Source organism: Phocoena phocoena, chromosome 1 (genome assembly GCF_963924675.1).
Source record: "Phocoena phocoena chromosome 1, mPhoPho1.1, whole genome shotgun sequence".
In the NCBI taxonomy this organism is placed as follows: Eukaryota; Metazoa; Chordata; class Mammalia; order Artiodactyla; family Phocoenidae; genus Phocoena; species Phocoena phocoena.
The window spans coordinates 150,748,294-150,768,773 of NC_089219.1; the positions used below are offsets into that span (position 1 = coordinate 150,748,294).

Consider the following 20,480-nt stretch of genomic DNA (forward strand, 5'->3'; position numbering starts at 1 on the left):
CTTTGATAGGAGGTGGGACATAAATAAATAAGTTAAATAAAGGTATTTTGAACTGACATACGCTATACGTGTGAGAATATTGATATTAGCACAGGACAGAACCACTTCCCTGGGGTAGCAGGACTTCAGGTCCTTTGTCTTTTTATGCCACTCACTAACATCCTTGCTCATCCTTCATGGTCTAATTCAAGGATCCCTCCTTCAGAAAGCCTTCCCTCATCTCCCCACATAGAGGTCTTTCCTTAATTACATTGAGTCTTATATTGCTGGCAGTGACTTGTCCTACCAACCTCACTGTCTTTATATGCCTCTAACCTCCACAAAGCCTAGAAAGAGAAATTACCTCAAATTGAGTTATTTTTAAAGAACTTTACTGATATACAAGTGTCATGCGATAAACCGCACATCTAAAATGTACAATATGACAAGTTTTGTTATATGTGTACAACTGGAAACCATCACCATCATCAAGATAATGAACATATTCATCACAGTTTAAACATTCGTTTGTTGGTAGACATTTAGGTCGTTTCAAATTTGGGGCTATTAAAAATAAACCTTCCATGAACATTTATGTACAAGTCTTTTCATGAACATATGCTTTCTTTTCTCTTGGATAAATACCTAGGAATGGAATGACTGGGTCATATGGCAGCTGTTTCTTCAACTTTTTCAAAAACTGCCGAACTATTTTCAAAGTGGTTGTATCATTGTATATTCCCAACAGCCCATATGAGTTTCATTTCCTCCACACCTTCCCCTAGCATATGATATGGTCAGTCTTTTTTTTTTTTTTTTTTTCGCAGTACGTGGGCCTCTCACTGTTGTGGCCTCTCCCGTTGCGGAGCACAGGCTCTAGACGCGCAGGCTCAGCGGCCATGGCTTACGGGCCCAGCCGCTCCACGGTATGTGGGATCCTCCCGGACCGGGGCACGAACCCGTGTCCCTTGCATCGGCAGGCGGACTCTCAACCACTGCGCCACCAGGGAAGCCCGGTCAGTCTTTTTAATTTTAGCCATTCTAACAGGTATAGTGTGGTATGTCACTGTGGGTTTTTTGTTTGTTTGTTTTGAATTTTATTTTTTTTATACAGCACGTTCTTATGAGTTATCCATTTATATATATATTAGTGTATACATGTCAATCCCAATCTCCCAAATCATCACACCACCACCCCTCCACCCTGCCGCTTTCCCCCCTTGGTGTCCATATGTTTGTTCTGTACATCTGTGTCTCAACTTCTACCCTGCAAAACAATTCATCTGTACCATTTTTCTAGGTTCCACATACGTGAGTTAATATATGATATTTGTTTTTCTCTCTTACTTCACTCTATTACAGTCTGTAGGTCCATCCACATCTCTGTTAATGACCCAATTTTTTTCCTTTTTATGGCTAATACTCCATTGTATATATATACCACATCTCCTTTATCCATTCATCTGTCAATGGGCAATGAGGTTGATTCCATGACCTGGCTATTGTAAATAGTGCTGTAATGAATATTGGGGTGCATGTGTCTTTTTGAATTATCGTTTTCTCTGGGTATATGCCCAGTAGTGGGATTGCTGGATCATATGGTAATTCTATTTTTAGTTTTTTAAGGAACCTCCATACTGTTCTCCAGAGTGGCTTTATCAATTTACATTCCCACCAACAGTGCAAGAGGGTTCCCTTTTCTCCACATTCCCTCCAGCATTTGTTGTTTGTAGATTTTCTGATGACGCTCATTCTAACTGGTGTGATGTGATACATCATTGTAGTTTTGATTTGCTTTTCTCTAATAATTAGTGACGTTGAGCAACTTTTCATGTGCCTCTTGGTCATCTGTATGTCTTCTTTGGAGAAATGTCTATTTAGGTCTTCTGCCCGTTTTTGGATTGGGTTGTTTGTTTTTTAATATTGAGCTGCATGAACTGTTTATATATTTTGGAAATTAATCCTTTGTCCGTTGATTTGTTTGCAAATATTTTCTCCCATTCTGAGGGTTGCCTTTTTGTCTTGTTTGTAGTTTCCTTTGCTTCACAAAAGCTTTTAAGTTTCATTAGGCCCCATTAGTTTATTTTTGTTTTTATTTCCATTATTCTAGGAGGTGGATCAAAAAAGATCTTGCTGTGATTTATGTCAAAGAGTGTTCTTCCTATGTTTTCCTCTAAGAGTTTTATAGTGTCTGGTCTTACATTTAGGTCTCTAATTCATTTTGAGTTTATTTTTGTGTATGGTGTTAGGGAGTGTTCTAATTTCATTATTTTACATGTAGCTGTCCAGTTTTCTCAGCACCACTTATTGAAGAGACTGTCTTTTCTCCATCGTATATCCTTGCCTCCTTTCTCATGGATTAGTTGACCATAGGTACGTGGGTTTACCTCTGGGCTTTCTGTCCTGTTCCATTGATCTATGTTTCTGCTTTTGTACCAGTACAATATTGTCTTCATTACTGTAGCTTTGTAGTATAGTCTGAAGTCAAGGAGTCTGATTCCTCCAGCTCCATTTTTTTTCCCTCAAGACTGATTTGGCTGTTCGGGGTCTTTTGTGTCTCCATACAAATTTTAAGACTTTTTGTTCTAGTTCTGTAAAAAATGTCATTGGTAATTTGATAGGGATTGCATTGAATCTGTAGATTGCTTTGGGTAGTATAGTCATTTTCACAATATTGATTCTTCCAATCCAAGAATATGGTATATCTCTTCACCTGTTGGTATCATCTTTAATTTGTTCATCAGTGTCTTATAGTTTTCTGCATACAGGTCTTTTGTCTCCCTAGGTAGATTTATTCCTAGGTATTTTATTCCTTTTGTTGCAATGGTAAATGGGAGCATTTCTCTCTCAGAATTTTCATTGTTAGTGTATAGGAATGCAAGAGATTTCTGTGCATTAATTTTGTATCCTGCAAATTTACCAAATTCATTCATTAGCTCTAGTAGTTTTCCGGTGGCATCTTTAGGGTTCTCTATGTAGAGTATCATGTCATCTGCAAACAGTGACCATTTTACTTCTTCTTTTCCAATTTGTATTCCTTTTATTTCTTTCTCTTCTCTGATTGCCATGGCTAGGACTTCCAAAACTATGTTGAATAATAGTGGTGAGACTGGACATCCTTGTCTCATTCCTGATCTTAGAGGAAATGCTTTCAGTTTTTCAGCATTGAGAATGATGTTTTCTGTGAGTTTGTCATATATGGCCTTTATTATGTTGAGGTAGGTTCCATCTATGCCCACTTTCTGGAGAGTTCTTATCATAAGTGGGTGTTGAATTTTGTCGAAAGCTTTTTCTGCATCTATTGAGATGATCATATGGTTTTTATTTTTCAACTTGCTAATATGGTCTATCACATTGATTGATTTGCATACATTGTAGAATCTTTGCATCCCTGGGATAAATCCCACTTGATCATGGTGTATGATCCTTTTAATGTGTTGTTGGATTCTGTTTGCTAGTATTTTGTTGAGGATTTTTGCATCTATATTCATCAGTGATATTGGTCTGTAATTTTCTTTTTTTGTAGTATCTTTGTCTGGTTTTGGTGTCAGGGTGATGGTGGCCTCATAGAATGAGTTTGAGAGTATGCCTCCCTATGCAATTTTTTGGAAGTGTTTGAGAAGAATGGGTGTTAGCTCTTTTCTAAATGTTTGATAGAATTCACCTGTGAAGCCATCTGGTCCTGGACTTTTTGTTTGTTAAACATTTCTTGCATCCTGTCGACCTTTGCCTCCCTTGTTTTTCCGAGGTCCTGGATCATCTTCACTATCATTATTCTGAACTCTTTTTCTGGAAGGTTGCCTATCTCCACTTCATTTAGTTGTTTTTCTGGGGTTTTATCTTGTTCCTTCATCTGGTACATAGCCCTCTGCCTTTTCATCTTGTCTATCTTTCTGTGAATGTGGTTTTTGTTCCACAGGCTGCAGGATTGTAGTTCTTGCTTCTGCTGTCTGCCCTCTGGTGGATGAGGCTATCAAAGAGGCTTGTGCAAGCTTTCTGATGGGAGGGACTGGTGGTGGGTAGAGCTGGCTGTTGCTCTGGTGGGCAGAGCTCAGTAAAACTTTATTCCACTTGTCTGCTAGTGGTTGGGGCTGGGTTCCCTCCCTGTTGGTTGTTTGGCCTGAGGCGACCCAACACTGGAGCCTCCAAGGTCTCTTTGGTGAGGCTAACGGCGGACTCTGCTGCCTGTGTCCTTGTCCTCACTGTGAGACACAGCCACCCCCTGCCTCTGCAAGAGACCCCCCAACACTAGCAGGTAGGTCTGGTTCAGTCTCCTGTGGGGTCACTGCTCCTTCCCCTAGGTCCCGACGCACACACTACTTTGTATGTGCCCTCCGAGTGTGCAGTGTCTGTTTCCCCAAGTCCTGTCAAAGTCCTACAATCAAACCCTGCTAGCCTTCAAAGTCTGATTCTCTAGGAATTCCTCCTCCTGTTGCCAGACACCCAGGTTGGGAAGCCTGATGTGGGGCTCAGAACCTTCACTCCAGTGGGTGGACTTCTGTGGTGTTAGTGTTCTCCAGTTTGTGAGTCACCCACCCAGCAGTTATGAGATTTGATTTTATTGTGATGGCACCCCTCCTACTATCTCATTGCAGCTTCTCCTTTGTCTTTGGATGTGGGGTGTCTTCCTGTCGATGACTGTTCAGCAGTTAGTTGTGATTCCGGTGCTCTTGCAAGAGGGAATGAGAGCACGTCCTTCTACTCTGCCATCTTCAACTCTCTCTCACTGTGGTTTTAATTTGTATATACTTAATGACAAACAATATTGAGCATCTTTTCATGTGCTTCTCTTATTTTTGCATATGTTTATCTTCTTTGGTGTCCATTCAAATCTCTTGCCCAATTTTTAATTGGGTTGTTTTCTTATATTTGAGTTTGGAGTATTCTTTATATTTTCTGGACCCACATCCCTTATTATATATAGGGATTTGCAAATATTTACTCCCAGACTATGGGTTGTCTTTTCATTTTCTTAGGTGTCTTTTTAAGAGCAGAAGTGTTTAACTTTAGTGAAGTCCGATTTATCAATTTGGTTTTTTATGGATTCTCCTTTTGGTGTTGTATCTAAGACATCTCTGGCTAACTCAAAGTCAGAAGGATTTTTTCCTCAGATTTTCTTTGAGAAATTTTATAGTTGTAGATTTTACATTTAGATTGATGGTCCATTTTGAGTTAACATGTATATATGAAGTAAAGTTTATTTTTGTCTATACAATATCCAATTATTTTAGCACCATTTCTTGAAAGATTATTCTATCTCTACTAAATTACCTCTGCACTATTGTAGAAAATCAATTGCCCCTAGTTGTGTGGGTCTTTTTCTGGACTTTCCATTCTGTTCTATTGATCTATTTGATTTTACACCAATACCACGCTGCCTTCATTGCCATTGCTTTATATAAGTCTTGAAATCTAATAATATTAATCCTCCAACTTTGTTCTTTTCCAAAGTTATTTTGGCTATTTTAGGTCTGTTGCTTTTTAATATGAATTTTAAAGTGGATTTGTCCGTTTCTACCTTAAAAAAAAGGCTACTGAAATTTATATTGTGATTGCATTGAACTTATAGATCAATTTGGGGGAAATTGACATAATAATATGGAGACCTATGAATATAGTACATCATTCCATTATTAAATAATCTTCCATTTCTTCCAGCAATGGTTTACAGTTTTCAGTGTAGAGCTGTTTTACATTTTTTGTTCTTGATTTATCTCCAAGGATTTCAAACTTTTTGATGTTATTTTAAATAGTATTTTTTTAAATTTCAAGTTCCAATTGTGTGTTGATGGTGCATGGAAATACAATTGATCTTTGTATATTGATCTTATATCCTGCTACCAAACGAAACTTTCTTATTAGTTCTACTAGCTTTTCATAAATCCATGGGATATTTCTCCCTGGATAGGCATGTCATCTATGAATAAAGACTGTTGTACTTCTTCATTTCCAATCTGGGCGATTTTTACTTCTTCTTTAATTGAATTGAGATTTAGTGATCTTGGAAGTACAGGGACCTGAGTTTTAATGCCAACTCTGCCATAACTCACTGTGTAACCTTGGACAACTCACTTTCCCTCTCTGAACTTCAGTTACCCTGTAAAGTGATCTGTAAATTCTTGCCCACCTCTAATGTTCAGTGAGACACATAATGTACTCTGAAAGGTATTAGCACTCTGGTTTTAATCCACAGCTTCCTGCCTCCTTCCTGCCTCAGAGGGTAGGTCTCTGAGTCCTACCCTCTTCCCGTTAAGCGACTGATTCATTGTGCTCCTGACGGTTGGGTTGAACGGGAGAGTGTTCAACCTGCCAACCTTCCAGTGAATTAGGGGTGCGGCCCTATTAGTTCATTCTTTCACCAACTGTTGTTCTGCTGCCTCCTGTTGGCAAGGCCCAGTCTGCAGGGTGTGTTATCTATTTTCTAGCAAAAGCCAAAGCCATTAATTCATGAAAAAATTAACTAAGGGCCACACACGTAGAGAAGCCAATTTCATTTAGATTTTTTTTTGTTTTTAATTTTTTAAAATGCATTCCATTCTCCTGCTTTTGAATTCAGTCCTTATCAATAAAGTAATTTTTCCTGAGATAGGGTAGGCTAAAAAGCTGAAAAGACACAGTCCTGTCCTGCAGGAACTTAAGAGTCCAGCAGGGGAATGGTCCGTTTGCTCTCCATCTGTATGGAAGAAGAACGGGCAGACAAAATTATACTGGACCATGTTGGAGAAGGCATAAATCCTTGAAAACAGGGAATTGGGTCAATTCCAAGGCACGGTGGAAATGAGAGATACAGCAGACTTTTTTTACCCTTGTTAGTCACCCTGCAACTGGATCTCATTCCTAAGTTTAGGGGGTGCTCTTCCTTCTGAGCCCACCTCCCAACAGAGGGAGGGCTTGTCCAATCTCCCTGGCATCTAGGGCATCACCTAGGTCTTTTCAGATATGCTCACCTAAAATTCTAAATCCAAAGCTGATGTTACAGGAACCATGCAAACCCCTCTGGTAATTAAGGCAGCAGTAGCTACATCTGATCTCCTGAAACAGCGATAGCACATCCAGTTTCTAGAATTCAGAATCATCTGTCCCAACTCTTTCATTCTACAAATGCAGTGTGGAGTAAATGAAGACCAACCAAATGAGAACAGGCAAAGGCTATTTTTTCAGAGCTTGTTATAGAAAGGGAGTCAGCCACCATCACATGTTTTGGCAGGGACTCAAAGGCCTGCAGAAGTGGGAAAGCTTTACAGGAGAAAACAAAGAAGCCATCAGGTATGCCTTGCTTGGAGGCTGCTGGTGTGGGAAAGCCATCAGTAGGCTAACTAGAAGCAGAGCGTCCTATACGATTGGTTAGGGGCGCATTATTTGGCTTTTTCTGGTTCATGCTAGGCTGGAAGTGGGGACAAAAATTAGGGAAGCTGTCGGGTTTTAATCAATTCCTGACCATTTGGATCCAGTGGCTACAGGAGTTATTGTTCGGCTTCATGAGCTGGTTGCTAGAGACTGTGGTCTGGTTTCATACAAGTCTGACTTACAGATAGCAGACTGGCTTCCTAGGCTGTTTACTGCAGATAATGGATTGGTTTCCTGGGCTGGTTGCTGCAGACTGTGGATCAGAGTTCTACTTTTATACATGGTCTAGCCATTGTCTATTACTACATGCAATCTCTCATCAGAAACTGAGGCCCAGAGAAGTAGAGTGGTCTAAGATTCTTAATCCAAGGTCTAAGAGCTAAGAGTAATCAGAACGGTTAGGTCAACCTGAGATTCAGCATATTTATCTTATCACCTCCAAAGGAACTTGTTCTGCTCGTTGAGGAAACAACGTTCAGATCCATGGAAAAATGAAGTTCAGTACAGATGTTACAGAGACAAGTTGCACCAGGAAGTTAATAGTTAGTGCTACAGCTTGGCAGGAAGGCTCATCACTTTCCCCTTCAGGCAGAAGCACTGCTATATCCAGAGCCTCTATTGATCAAGTGCTCTCTACGTACTGGGCATTCCAGCCAGGCAGCAAAGTGAAGTAGTTAAATGCACGGTTCTCCAGGCTGCCTACTCTATCATATTTTACCCTCACCATTATTAGCTGTAGACTTGAACAAGATACTTTACCTTTCTGGTCTTCAGTTTCCTCATCTGTAGAATGGGGATAACAAGGACACCTAGCTCATCGTGCTCTTGTGTAAATTAAATGAGCAGGCACTTGCAGCACACTTAAAACAGTACCTGATACTTCACATGTGCTTGTACAAGTTAGATATGACAATCTTGTTTAGTCTTCACATCAATTCAGCGTGAGAAGTAGTATAATCCTACTTTGCAGGTGAAGAAACTAAGGATAGTACTAAGGATACTTACGTCACTGGTCCAAGATAGCGAGTGTCCGAATCAGGATTTTCACTCATGTCTCTATGAAACCCAAACTTATTATTCCTTCCCACTGAGCTTCTGAACACTAGATGCCACTTTTGGGAAAGACGACAGTAGAGTGGGAAAGCATAGAGGGCCGTGGGAGCAGGATGTCCGGACTCAAAGCTTGGTTCTGCCCTTGCACAAATTACCATCTCTGAGCACATTTTCCCTTGCAAACTGGTAATAATAACCTACCTCACAGGATTAGCACATTTTCCCTTGCAAACTGGTAATAATAACCTACCTCACAGGATTGTTTTAAGGATTAAATAAGATAATGTATGTGAAGCTTCCAGAACAGTGCCTGGCACATGAGAAGTACTTAATAAATGACAACGATCATTTTCACTGTTAGAATTGAAAGTGACAATTGTAAACTATTCTTTAGAGTCTGTCCCTTCATGGCCCACCTTCATGAAGTTTTGTCTTAGTCTCCAAACTGGTTTGACTCTCCACTGCTGAATTCCCCATTGTTGGTACTGTGGTAGGTCAAGCAGAGACCAGAAAAATGACTTGGACGAGGAGAAGGGTCCTGCAGGGGAGAGGAATAAACAGTCAAGGAGTGGTTACATGGTAATGTGGAGTTCCAAAAGACCAAGGCTTCCCATGGCCCAGAGTCTCAGAAGAATCAGAAATGCTTCCCAGAAAACGAAGGGAGGAGCTTCATCCTCAGTTCTGTGGGTCAACCTGAGATACGCCCTCAGCATGTCTCATGTTGGTTCTAATTTTAACACTGAGATCAGTGAAGTTGACTTTGCAACTGTGCCTTGAGAGTTAAAGCTGAGTCGTTTGTCAGACTGGTCAGGGAAACCAGAAGACATGCAACTGGAAAATCTGATAGAAGAAGGGTGATCATAATGGAGAGTATAAAAGCAAAAATGCCCTGTTTCAAAGGAACATAAAAGACCATCTCTTCCATCATCCTGAAAAGTAGGTGTTATCATCTTGTTTTCCAGAGGTTCCTAGGTTAAATTTTACAGCCCAAATCAATCAGGTAATCAGAATTGAATCATGATTTGAATCCAAGATAAAAGATCTGGAGAAAAACACACCTAGGGATTTCCTTGGTGGTGCAGTGGCTAAGACTCTGCCTGCCAATGTAGGGGACACAGGTTCGATCCCTAGTCTGGGAAGATCCCACATGCCATGGAGCAACTAAGCCTGTGAGCCACAACTACTGAGGCTGCACTCTACAGCCTGCGCTCTAGAGCCCACGAGCCACAACTACTGAGCCCGTGTGCCACAACTACTGAAGCCCACGCGCCTAGAGCCCGTGCTCAGCAACAAGAGAAGCCACCTCAGTGAGAAATGAGAAGCCCGCGCACCGCAACAAAGAGTAGCCCCCGCTCGCCACAACTAGAGAAAGCCTGCGTGCAGCAACAAAGACCCAACACCGCCAAAAATAAATTAAAAAATTTTAAAAACCACCTAAATATTTCAGAATGGTTATCTATGGGTGATAGGATTATGAGTGATTTTCATTTTCTTCTCTATATTTTTTGTATTTTCCAAAATTTCTCTACTGGGTAGTTGTTACTTAATAATGAGAAAAAAATCAACAAAAATTATTTAAACTTCATCAGGGCCGAGGATGAGGGCTGGGAGCAGAAACCAGAAGCAGTGGGAAAGCTCACTATAGGAGCATCAGTCTGCTGTTTCTGAAACTGTGGAAACTAAACTGCTAAGCTGAGGTGCTATTCAGAGTGAGCTGGGGAGGAAGGAGGCAAGCAGTCCAGGCCAGAATTGTGGCTCCTTCAAGCCCAGGGAAGCTCAGCATGAAAGGGACCTGGAACGAGAACACTGACTTAATCGTTGTTTCCAAACTCAAGGACTTAATCCAGGAGCAACCTATACCATGAGGCTGGCCAGAATCCAAAATGGAAGGACCTCAAAAGAGGGCTCATGCACCTCCCTGGGCAGGGCTCGGGAAGTACACTTTGCCCCTGTGCATTCTTAGCCCTTATAATAGAGCTTCCTGCCCATTATACTTTGTGTTGCAATGAAGACCTCTGACACAGAGGTATGAGAGTCTGAAATGATAAGGAAAACAGTGGTACAGAGAGGAGAGTGCTCAACACCAGCAAGGAGGAAGCAGGGAGGACTGATGCCCCTCACCCAGTCACAGTCCTTTTATGTGGAGGGCAGAGTCATGGGATCAGAGCTGTGGGTGATTTAGGAGATAGAGCTGGGGATGCATTTGGTAGGGAAGAGAAGGCCCAGGTTCTCACTGGCATCTTCCTTCCCCGAAGAAGCAAGAGGTCCCTAGGTAATATGAGATTCAAGCTCATCCCCACCTGTGTTTCTACTCCTGAAGCATTTTCAAACTCCAAGCAGATATCATACGGAGAAAACTTTATTTGTAAAAATACATTCTGGCCCCAGAGGATTCCATAAATGGAAGATACACAAGTCTAGGGTTTGGGAGTTGAGTAGGGGTGGTCAGTAATTGTAAGACAAGCCTGTAATTTCACATCAGAAGTTCTTCCACAACCCACGCTTAGTAGCCATTGGTTCAGTTTTAAGTATCTCTTAAAGCACTGGTGGTCAGTCAACATGTCCTTAATTTAACAAAATTCTAGCCACTCCTCTAGAATTTAGAAGGTTTGTTTATTCTATGAAAAACCTGCTCTAGTTGGGTTATAAATATAATCTGTGAATTGTTTTTAAAAGTCTCATGTTCAAATATAAAAATAAATAAGTTAAATAGCAAAAATAAATATATTAACTAATAAATACACCCAGCAGTAAAAAAGATCTTATTAAAATCTGATAAAACTCTAGATTAAGAATAGGAACACATGAAGATAATCACAATAAGGAAACAAATAATAAATAAATAATATACACAGTGACCAGCACTAAATTATAAAACAAAGAGATGGTGGTTTGGGGTCATGTCTCCTGGGTACTGAGGGCTGGGAGTCTGGGCCCAGAATACTCTCAGAAGTATCACTTTCTTCCTAGTCCATCTCCTCCATCCAGCTCAGGAGAATGTCTAGCTCCCCCAAAGCCTTCACCACTGCTGCCTGAGGCTGAAGCTGGAAGATACCAAGCGAAGTGGTGAGCAACTCATAAAGAGACAATGTGGGCTCCAAGGTTAATCCTCTCCTTTCACTGGTAGGTCTATCGGAGATTGTAAACAGAGCATCTTTTTCAAAATGAAGAGCTCGAGAGACATTATGGAACCTCAAGATCTCACAAGAGGGAGGAAAAATCATTGAGTCCAATCACCCTAGTCTTACATAGAGAAACTGAGGCCCGGGGGGTAGCAGAATTGGGACTACAACTCAAGCCTCTTGAATCACAGAGATCAAAGTAATTAAGATGTTTTTTAAAGAAAGATGTGTGTCTGTGTGTGTCTGTGTGTGTGTGTGTGTGTATGGGTTGCCTACTGTGCATCCTTCAATGGAACAAATACTTATTGTGCTAAGTAAGCATTGGGCTGGCTAGGGACTCAGAAATGAATGACACCGTCACTACCCACAGGGAATTCACAGTTGAGTGAGGGAGACAGGCAGAAGCAGGCAATTAAAAATGTAGTGTGGTAAATAGATGATGGGGCCCCCACAGGATGACAGGAGCACTTAACTCTGAGAGAAGTAGCCAGTGCCTTCCTGGAGGTGATGCCTAGGCTGAGTCTTAAAGGATGAGTAGGAATTAGTGAGTGTGGAGCAGACTCCGGCCTTCCTGGCAGATGTGCAAAGGCATCGAGGTGAGAAACAGCATGGCACGGGCATGCATGAAATTGTGAGTGACTATTTTTGAGGGTACGTACAAGTGTGTGAATGTCGGAAAACTATCGCCTCTAGTTTGTGTAGCTGGGAAGTTCAGATGTCTCTGGAGTGACTTGATGGAATCATGGTTATTCCTTCTTGACTCCCAGAGCACCTTGCAGAGACAGCACCCCTCTAGAGCCTGAATGGGTATCTCCTGGGTTAAAGAAGAGGGACAGTCCACATGACCTCAGAGGGCCATTAACCTGAGGGCTGTAACATTTCTTTGAGTATGAACATCTATCACACCCATCTATGATCTCAGTTCTAAAAACACACTCATCCCAACCAAGGCCAAAACTGCATATACCTCTTTGAAGTGACTCATAAGCTGGCTGTATTTCTCCATTGCTTCCTCCCCACTAGGGCATGTCATATGGGCATGCTGAAAAGAATACCAAAGAATGATAGATTTTATTAAAGATTCAGATTTTCTGCCCTTGCCATTGACACGAAGTAGGTGGAAGTTCTATTCTTCCACCTATAGACGTCTTTTCAGACCTCCTTATTTAGGATCATTAAACTGATCACCAGCTAGAAGAGGAAGCATATAGAGCTCATTGCTTCTTTTTAGAAACAGGCAGCACTGAAAGAGTTTGTGATCACTGTATCCCATCTGGCCTACACCCCCCAACCCAGTTCTAGTCTAGCTCCCTCCAGAGAGCCCCCATGGGAAAGAGAATTGGATTCCTAGGTCCTATCTTGAGATCGAGTCCGGTTGTCTGCTGATTATCTGCCTGGACTCAGTATGCACTAGTATGCCGCAGGATAACTCACCTACAGAAGAAGCATAATTTCATGGATACTAGGAAATTATCAGTGACATCAAATAGGTAGCACTTTATAGTTCTGTAGACATTTTGCATGGAGCTTGTATTCAAAAGTAAATATAACTGAGTTCTTATTACCTAGTCACATGGCTCAACACAGATTATTAGAACTCTTGGACTCAGTTCTTCCATCCATTAAATGGGGCTAAGAATGAGCCTGATTGCTAAGTCATTGAAGCTATGTGCTGCCGTGGATCCTTTTACCCAAGACCCTTAGTCACACAGAGACAGAGGTCCTTCTTGATGGTAAGAAAAGAGTTGGCGAGACTGCTGATCTTCTGGAGGATACGGTGGTCAGGGGTCTGTTAGTTTTTGAATACCCTGTCCAGGTAGAGTCTCAGTATATGGCGGAGGAGGCAGCACTGACCTGCAGGCTACAAAGAAGACTGGCGTGTTGGTGGGTGGAGGGTGTCCAGGGACAAGGGTGATGGAGATTCCCCCGACTCATATTTCCTCCCAGAACTCATACAGACCAAGCATGTACCTTTGTGTCTTGCAAAGGCTGAGTCTTCCTCAAGATTCTGAGGTCAATGATTTCATCTTTGGGTTGCTAAACAGAGGAAGGCAAGATGAAAAAGTACAGGTCAGTAACTGTTGCCAGGATCTTAGACGTCCAGACCTCCCATCCCCTCCCTGCCATGGCACAGTGGGCAGAGTCTCTCTCCAAAACACTCTTGAATTATGAACTACAGATACTTCCTGGGAACACATCCTCCTGGTAAGGAGTCCCCAGCCTGCCTCTTTTTGTGATCCTACTGCTGGGGGACAGAGAAAAATAAGTAGAAAAGTGGGGAGGCAGTCACAAAGTGAAAGGTGGGGTCCCTCCCTCACATAGCACTCTGTCCTGTATCTCTGAAAATCCACTTCGAATTGCCTGAAGACTTGCGGTGATCACACAGCTTCCCAAATGGAGTGTCTTCAGCCTGGCAGAAGGTGTCCAGAAGACATAAAACACAGCAGAAAGAAGGCAGAGGGGAAGACCAGAGCCTTTCATTCTGGAGACCACAGGAGATTCTGGAGCCAGATTCTGGAGACCACAGGAGCTAAGAATTCAAAGGAAAGAGCATGACTTATTGATTTCCCCGTCTCATGCCTTAAGAAGCCAATCCTGTCACCAGGGACATGCCTCCCCCAGTCCCCGATGTCCCCTGGTGAAACTTAATAGCTTCAACTGACTTCAGATGGTCTGGCACATTCATCCAACTTACTAAGAAAAAGAGAAGAGAAGGCTTCGGGTGCTGAGGGTCTGAGTATGAGTTGGTGCTACAGGTCCTGGCTCCTTTATTCTCTCCGCATCCCAGCCCCATCGTTATTGCCCAGCAGGAAAGGCCTGGAGCAGCAGGCACTTGCAATGAGTAGATAGAGGATGACATTTCAGGGAAAATGTCAGAACTTGTTTTTGCGAGTTGACGTATATAGTCTTCCCTTCCAGAATGCCAATGTAGCTCACCCTTCTGGTCCCCTTAGACCCACAGAGGGACTGGGGGAAAACTGAACCTCATAGAAGCTGTTGCCAAGCCACCAAAAACATTTTGGGGAAATTGTCTGGATTTTACGTCCATCCCCAGGGCAGAGGAACTTAGCTCTATTTGGCATTTGTCTGAGATCAGATTGGTTATTTGAGGATAGTAGATTTATTTCAGCCCCGAAGACAAATAGAAAGTCAATGATTTCATAACAGTCCTTCTGCCGGGGAAAGGCAAGTTCTGATGGGCAATCAGCCTAATTCCACCTAACACTTCTCCACCCTCCTGGGGTACCTGGACTCCACAGCGCCCTCTGCAGGAAGGCAGCAGTCAGGCATACCTGGGACTAATCCAAGAGTATGCGTTTTCCTAGCCTTGTAACTGAGGCTGAGGATCAAGTAAGCCATCCCAAAAGAAAGAGGAAAAAGGTGGGAAGGAACTCATCCCTTCTTGGGATGAGGCTTGCTCTGTAAGAGGGCACTTGCTAGTAGTTGCTGAGTTTTAAGGTAAAATGATAATGCGCTGAGATTAGGGAGAGGAGAGTGAAACACTCACCTCTGGCACAAAATTTAAGGAGACAAAAGTCTCAGTAATCAAGATAAATAACATTTTAATGCAGTAGCAAAATTAATGAGAACAATCCATGATGAACAGAAGATTAACAATTTAAATAAAGACAAAATCTGACAGGGCCATGCTGAGCCATATGGAAACCCAGGACAAAAGGGGAAATGAGTGCCCCTATCTGTCTATCTATCTATCTATACATCATCTATCTAGCCGTCTATATCTACATATGTTTATCCATCCGTCTATATCTATCTATGTATCTATATCCATATCTATGTTTTTATGTATCAGAGGTATATGATGAAAATATTAGTGATGAGTTCTCTTCCCTTAAAACCAGGAAAGTAAAATTATAATAAATTCTGTTTGGGACATAAATAACATATTTAAACTTAAAAATAATGTGAGTTGTAATGCAGCTAATTATCAAATTTTCAATAATTTTCGACTACCTTAATGTCTTGGGAAAATAATACACATAAAATAATAAAAACATATGCTGAAGAGTACAAATGAAACTATTTACAGAACAGAAGTAGACTCACAGATGTAGAAAACAAACTTACGGTTACCAGGGTGTAAGGGGAGGAGGGATAAATTGGGAGATCGGGATTGACCTATACTCAATACTATACATAAAATAGATAACGAATAAGGACCTACTGTACAGCACAGGGAACTCTACTCAATACTCCGTAATGGCCTATATGGGAAAAGAATCTAAAAAAGAGTGGATATATGTATATGTATAACTGATCCATTTTGCTGTACACCTAAAACTAAAACAACATTGTAAATCAACTATACTCCAATAAAATTTTTAAAAAGCATATATAGAGAGGTGTACATCTTTCCTGTTTGCCTTAGGTTCCAGGATGCCTTGGTACAGCACTGATAATCGTTACCGCTTACTGATTTTTTTCCTATGTTCCAATCAATAGGCTCGGTATACTTTACATTCATATTCACCTGGGATACTGCCACATATAGGAAAAAGGAATAAACAAACCAAACCCTCAGAGAGAACTCTGGGTTTGAGAACTAGGTCCAAATGCCTGCTCTACAAGTCCCCATCGGTGTAGGTTGTCCCAGTTTTCCCAAGACTGGGGGGGGATCCAGGGCATAGCACTTTAACTTTTTTTTTTTTCCTCGGGACACGGGCCTCTCACTGTTGTGGCCTCTCCCACCGCAGAGCACAGACTCCGGATGCGCAGGCTCAGCGGCCATGGCTCACGGGCCCAGCCGCTCCGCGGCATGTGGGATCTTCCCTGACCGGGGCACGAACCCGCGTCCCCTGCATCGGCAGGCAGACTCTCAAACACTGTGCCACCAGGGAAGCCTCACTTTAACTTTTAAAACTGAAAACGTCACAGGTAAATCTGGATGAGTTAGTCACTCTCCATCTATGTGACCTTGGACAAGTCAACTCACCTCTCTTGAGTTTTGTTTTCTTAGCCCCCAAATGGTTATAATTAAACTTACCCCAGAAATTTGTTTTGACATTTAAATAAAATGATGCATGATTCGTACACCTAACATCTAGTGAGTGATCAACTCATTTTAAATAGAGAATGATGTTAGTTGCCTTGAACATAGTGGGTATATGGTAAATATATGTTAAATTCAACAATTCGATCAGCATTTATTAGGCACCCACTGTCTTGAATATCATGCTAGGTACTGGAATACAAAGATAAACATGACAATTCCCTATTCTCTAGGACATTTTGCCCTAATGCAAAGGACTCCTTTAGACATGGCCCTGAACACACCTGGCTAGATGACTAGGAGAACTGGGCTCATCCCCAGAACCATGCGAATAGTGTAGAGAGAGGGAGCTCTCTTACCTGAGTTCAGGAAGGGCTGCTACTTGTGATCTCCTAGGAGTCTGTCTCAAGCTAAGGGGTTTCCAATTATGTGTGTGTGTGTATATATATATATATCCCATGAAGGAAGTCAGCTCCCACAGGTGAGGGCTAAAACTCCTCTGGAATTTCTCTGGTGGCACTGGACTTCCTCCCGGCCTGAGGCAGTTTAATTGCAGACTGGATTACCTCAACACCTTCCTTCTCTAAGAAGCACTTCTTTGGAGATTACTGGTTTAGTTATTGGTTAAAGGAAACCTCTTTCTTTCTGGCTTCCTTCCAGAAGGAAGGTAAAATGGTAATCAGAACAGAAAAGATCACTGAATTACAGAACTGGAAGAGGATTCCAGGAGGTGCTTTTTCCCCCTCCTCTAAATCCAGTTCTCCTAACCAGTTTTCTCCCCACACCCAGACACTGTGGACTCGCTCCTGCTGTTTCTCCTTTGCCTTTGCTCTTCCCACCATTTCTCTCCAACAATGGCTACCCTACTTTCCCTCCACTCATCATTGAAGAGTGGACCCCAATTCTTTATTCCCGAACTACTTTGGTCCAAAGCAATTCCTCTCTTGTCTAACTTCCAACAGCAGATTTTTCTTTGGCACATGAGAGTCTAACGTTGCCCTCTGTTTCATGGGTCTTTGCCTTTTCTCCCTAATGTGATACTGGAATGTTTTCTTGGACATGGACTAATCCATTGGGCAGGACACACCTCCAGGCAAGATTAAATTAAGGCACCTGAGATTAACCTCCAACAGTGCTTTGGAAACCGTCAAGGTGGTAGAGATTGTAATATATTCCTTTGCAACATTTTTCCTCTTCAATATCTGACACTCTGAAGTCCTGTATTTAAGTTCAGGGATTCCATAGTTACTAGGATAACTTTGGCAAATTCTTTCATCTTTCTGGATGTCAATTTACATTATCTGTAAAATGAGAGTAATAGAATAGATAATGTATAAGATCTTTTCCAATTCTGACATTCAATGTCACTATGATGCTTTGCTCTTCTACCTTTTGATCAGAACACTCCTTTTTAATGTCTTTTAATGTCTTCCTAAAGTTTCTTGAAAATGAGGACTGTAATTTTTCACTGTAATAGTTGATAAATGCTGAAAATGTGTGACTATCTAATCTAAATATCTCTTGCGCTTATGCCTGTTTTTCCACCCTTGTTAGTAAGTAAATAATTTCTCATCCATAACTGTGATTAAAGTAAAATTGAGAAACATGCTCTGACAAGACTTTCAGGGAATATAAGCTGTACCCGTGTCAGTCCGTTCCTTCTCATTAACCAATAAGAATCCAGTTGTTTTGTTCTAAGTTATCTGTAATGATTAAGTAAATTTAGCTCATGTGCAATCCCAATTTCCTTTAATAATGAAGACTCTGCTTTTCCTATATCAGAATACTTTATTCTTTTTTAAATCTGCTGAATAGATCCCATTCCACACTCTGCACAGACACCAATTCAACTTACCTGCTATAAAAAGCTTCCTCTGTCTCACCCTAACCTCTCTCTCTCTCTCTATGCCACCACTTACCGAGGCAAAATTTATCCCTCCCTCCCACCTTTGGAGCTGCCTTTATTTTGTGCCTCTTGTGTAATTATCACAGTGAATTGCAATTTTTTGAGTTACATATCTGTATCTCCCCCTGGCCTGAGAGCTCCTTGTTCAACTTCATGGTCCCAACACTCACTGGTTCCTGGTAGGTGCTCAGCAAACACTTGATGACTATTGAATGAACATGTTGATTTCAAATTGTTCCTTCTTTATACTGTATCCTAAAACCACAGGATCTCAGGCTTAGCTGTACCTGAAAATGGAGACATACACACCAATCAGTAATTACCAAATGGCCTAAAATTAGAGCAAGAGAGGAGAATGGGGACACAAGAGTGAAAGATAAGCTGGTTGGAGGTCAGAAGTAAGATTGGTCATGTTAGGGAGTTAGGACTTCATCCAAAAGCAAGGCGTTATGAAAGCTTTTAGCAAGGAGCAATGAGATTAGAGAGGCACACTTGAAAATGGACTTGAGGTAGGTAAGACTGGAGATGGGGAATCCAGCCATTGAAGTAGTCCCAGAAAGAGATTTAACCTTGGCTTGAACTAGTAGCAGCAGAGAGAGAGAGAGAGAGAGAGAGAGAGAGAGAGACGTGTGTGGACTTGAGAGAATCTAAATACATTTTTTAAATGTTTGGAGACTGATTAAATGTGTAGGTTAGGGAGAGGAGGAATCAAGGATAGTAAAAATATTGCTAGGTTGAACCACATGCAATTTCCATCTGTGTAGGTCAAGGTTGGTCTGATATTACAAACGAACTTATCTATGAAACAAACAGACTCACGGACATAGACAACATACTTGATTGTCAAGAGAAAAGGGCAGGGTGGGAGAAGAATGGGATTGGAAATTTGGGACTAGCCGATGCAAACTATTATATATAGGATTGATAAATAACAAGGTCCTACTGTAGAGCACAGGGAACTATATTCAACATCAATAAACCATAATGGAAAAGAATAGGAAAAAGTATATATATAACTGAATCACTTTGCTGCATACCAGAAACTAACACAACATTGTAAATCAGCTATAATTCAATAAAATAAAAATTAAAAATTAAGACTGGTCTGATATTGGCCTTGTCTTATAATTCAACCTAATAACTATTATAATGATAATGTAGAGCGTATCCTAAGCCTAGTACCTGGACTTAGATATTAAATGCTCTATACATTATAATCATAATATATATAACATATGTTATATATATTATACTTATTGTCATGTAATTCTCATAAAATTCCACTAAGAATATAAGCTTTTTGAGGGCAAGAATTTTGTCTGTCTTATCTACCCCTATATTACACATGCCTGGAATGGAGCCCAGTTCATAGTAAGCTTTTAATAAGTATGTGTTGGATAAATTATTACCTCTTTGAGGCAGGTCTTATAACCCAGTTTTCTGATGAAGAAACTTAAGCTTAGAGGTTGAATGGTTTTCCCAAGTTCCCCCAGCCAGTAAATGACAGATCTTCCTCAAAAAACAGTATCTCTTTCTACTGTTATTACTGATGTGTGAGTACTAAGGCCCAGGGAAGCAACATGGAGATCAAGGAGACAGTTGGTGGCAGGATGGAGACATCAACCTAGGTCTCCTAATTAGGAATTTATTACTCTTTGTGTTAAATTGTGTGTCCTCAGAGGCAAGGAGGCCCAGGAAAAGTAAGGGGAATATGCCAAGGGATAGGATTCCCAGTTCTACTTCTGGCCGTATGTACAAGGGAGAGACCTGACAAGATGTTCAGTTAAAAGAACAGATCACCCATCTCATCTGTCTGAGAACCTTCCAGACACTGAATCCACAATAATAGAAACAACCTTTCTCATTCTATGATGTCCCATCATCCCTCCCAGGATTCCTGAATCACTGGGATAATTCCATCCTATCATAGGCAATACCAGCTGCTTGAGGACCTGTCTCACAGGCGATAAACAGGATGGGTGTTGTTACCCAGTTTATGAAACAAGCAAGGAACTGTTGCAACCCATCCTCAAGTCCTGAAATCAGAAGGTTTTCAAACTTC

At 41.3% G+C, this 20,480-nt stretch overlaps 1 protein-coding gene across 1 annotated transcript; it reads right to left on the reverse strand.

The window, feature by feature from the left end:
• Nucleotides 1-11,345: 11,345 nt before the first annotated feature.
• IL20 (interleukin 20) lies at nucleotides 11,346-13,982 on the reverse strand. The gene is given in 5 exon segments (XM_065892327.1): nucleotides 11,346-11,423; nucleotides 12,469-12,543; nucleotides 13,210-13,362; nucleotides 13,473-13,538; nucleotides 13,827-13,982. Coding segments are annotated over 5 exon segments (528 nt in total).
• Between the last annotated feature and the right edge of the window lie 6,498 nt (nucleotides 13,983-20,480).